Genomic DNA, 2,625 nt, shown 5'->3' with positions numbered 1-2,625 from the left:
TATTTCATCACCTCATTAGAATATTGATTTAATTACATTGCTTTTACCCACACTGGCCCTAGACACAAAGCCGATGTGGCAAAATGAACACACACGGAGCGTCTTTTTCTTTGGAGTTTTAATTAGACTCCTCAGCCCAGAAAACAGCAAACATGTTCAAGGCAATTTCTAGGGAAAAGTTTTGAAATGCAGAAAAGAGCATCCTTTTGTGCTTGGGGGGACAGAGTAGTCAGCCCTCCCTGCCTCTTTTCCCTCTGTTCTTCCTTCTTCTCACATGGAGCTGGGGTTGGAGAAAACCTTTTTAAGTTGGGGCAAGGGGAATTTCTGGTGAAATGGGCTAATCGCATAACTTGGGGGCCTTTTTAGCACTTAAAACACTCGTGGATAATTCTAATTCTCCCCTAGCCCCTCTTCCCCTCCACCTCCCCGCACCCCACCTCCCTCCTTCTCTTTTAAAGTCTTTGAGGAAAGATTTTGACGTATTCGTGTTGTTATCAGATTGATGGGCAGGGTTTGATTGAAACCCCTTTGTCATGCAAATGTCAAGGCCTTGATGGATGAGCTCAGAGATGTGACAAACTTCGGGAGCCCCTCGCTCATTGGGCTGGGGGCGGACCATGTGGTCGCCTCCCCCTACCCCCACCCCGGCCCCGCCGAAGGCTGCGGGGTTCGAGGGCCAGCGATGCATGGAAGGAAGTTTTACAGCTTTGACATACTATCTAAAGGTTGTAGGGCAGGCGGAATTCCCCCCAAAACAGGCTGACCCTCCTCCATCAGTGGCAGATGGACAATACTAGGATGAACTCCTTCTTAGAGTATGCAATTTGTAACCGTGGGACGGGCGCCTACCACCACTTAGAGCAGAGCTCCCTTTCCTTCCCCTCCTGCTCAGGTAGCCCCTCCAGTGACACTTTGAACGGAGACGGGCGTTTTGGCGTGGGAGGGAACGCGGCCGTACATCTCCCGCAGCAGAACCCCGGTTACCAACACCACCCTCCCTCCTCCCCCCTTCGCGGGCGCTGCCCCGGCCACCGGGTACCCGACCCAAACCTGCAGCTCCGGCTACGGGCACCACCAGCTCTACCTCGGCCAGGCGGACACGGACGGTGGGTACTTCCAAGGCAACGCGGGATCCAACCTCAGCTCCTTAGCAGAGAGCTACTGCGGGGCGGTGGCGGCTGCTGGGCCGTACCAGCAACAACACCTTTACGGGCAGGAGCAGCCCAGTTACTTGCCCGGCGTTTACAACAACCTCTCGCCTTCTTTAAATGAGGACAAAGACCCTGCGTGCCCCTCCGAGCCGTGTCCCAACGCCGGCACCACGCAGACTTTCGACTGGATGAAAGTGAAGAGGAACCCACCCAAGACAGGTGAGTTCGCGGAGCGCAGAGCCGGGTGAGGATGGTCCCCACCCGGGGGAGCAGGAGGCGGGGGGCAGCTCCCCAGCTCTGCAGGGAAAGGTTGCCATCCCCGGGGTTGGTACCCAAGGTAACTGGGCTCATCTTCCAGGGGAACACGGGTTTGGTTTGCTTTGGGTTGGGTTTTTTTTTTGTTTGTTTTGGTTTTTAAACACCAGCTCAGCGCTAGAGAGTTTCCAGACTCATCTGATGGAAGGTCCCTGAGCTCAGTTTCCCGCAGGCCCAATGCGATTTAAGTCCAGCTCGGAATAGGAAACGCTCCGGGCTTCCTGCTTCTTCCACAGTCGTGGCTTCCATCTCCTCTATTGTTCAACTTCCTTCTCCACAATCTTCCTTAAATCACAATCTTCCCTCCTCCCCTCATCATCACCCTCCCCTTCCACTCCTTCCCACGCACTTTCAGGTTTCATGGAGGTTTGCAGGGAACTGGCGGGGGATGTTTGCAAGGGAAGGGGGGCAGCTCTGCAGGGTCCGGGGTGGTCTGTCCCTCCAGGTTGTATCCCTGGGCCAAGAAGCCAGGAGTAGCTGAGGATCCAGGGGGGAGCACGGAGCTCTGGATTGTCAGGAGAGGAGAGGAGTGGGGGAAAACCCGCACCCACAGTCCCTCCTGAACCAGAAAGGGAATTTCTCTGGTTGCTCCTGCCGTGTTGGTGTTTGTTCGTTAACAGCTAAAGTGTCGGAGTACGGACTGCTGGGCCAGCCCAACACCATCCGCACCAACTTCACCACCAAGCAGCTGACGGAGCTGGAGAAGGAGTTTCACTTTAACAAATACCTCACTCGGGCTCGGAGGGTTGAAATCGCTGCTACCCTGGAACTCAATGAAACCCAGGTCAAGATCTGGTTCCAGAACAGGCGGATGAAGCAGAAGAAGAGGGAAAAGGAAGGTCTGGCCCCGGCTGCTGCCTCCAGGTCTGCGAAGGAAACGAGTGAAGCCTCGGACCAGTCCAACTGCACCTCACCTGAGGCCTCCCCCAGCTCCGTGTCCTCCTGAAAGGTGTCCCCGTAGGGGCACAGGGATCAGCTGCTTCCTGCAGACCCCGACACACACACACATGCACCAACACGCACCTCCCACGCAGAGCCCCGCCCGCACACACGCGTGGAAGCAAGGCCACGCTTCCCTCCGAGCAGTCCCTTTGACTCCGGCCGTCTTCACACGTGTGATACCAATTTCCCCGCTTGCTTTTCTCTCTCTCTCTTAATT

At 55.7% G+C, this 2,625-nt stretch overlaps 1 protein-coding gene across 1 annotated transcript; it reads left to right on the top strand.

Moving 5' to 3' along the window:
• The first annotated feature begins 686 nt into the window (after positions 1 to 686).
• On the top strand, positions 687 to 2,412 carry LOC104523597 (homeobox protein Hox-B1). The gene is given in 3 exon segments (XM_010166237.2): positions 687 to 1,004; positions 1,006 to 1,370; positions 2,087 to 2,412. Coding segments are annotated over 3 exon segments (912 nt in total). The 5' UTR covers positions 687 to 783.
• The last annotated feature ends 213 nt before the right edge of the window (positions 2,413 to 2,625 follow it).

Source organism: Antrostomus carolinensis, unplaced genomic scaffold, assembly GCF_000700745.2.
Source record: "Antrostomus carolinensis isolate BGI_N321 unplaced genomic scaffold, ASM70074v2 scaffold3214, whole genome shotgun sequence".
In the NCBI taxonomy this organism is placed as follows: domain Eukaryota; kingdom Metazoa; phylum Chordata; class Aves; order Caprimulgiformes; family Caprimulgidae; genus Antrostomus; species Antrostomus carolinensis.
This window is presented reverse-complemented; position numbering and strand designations above follow the sequence as displayed.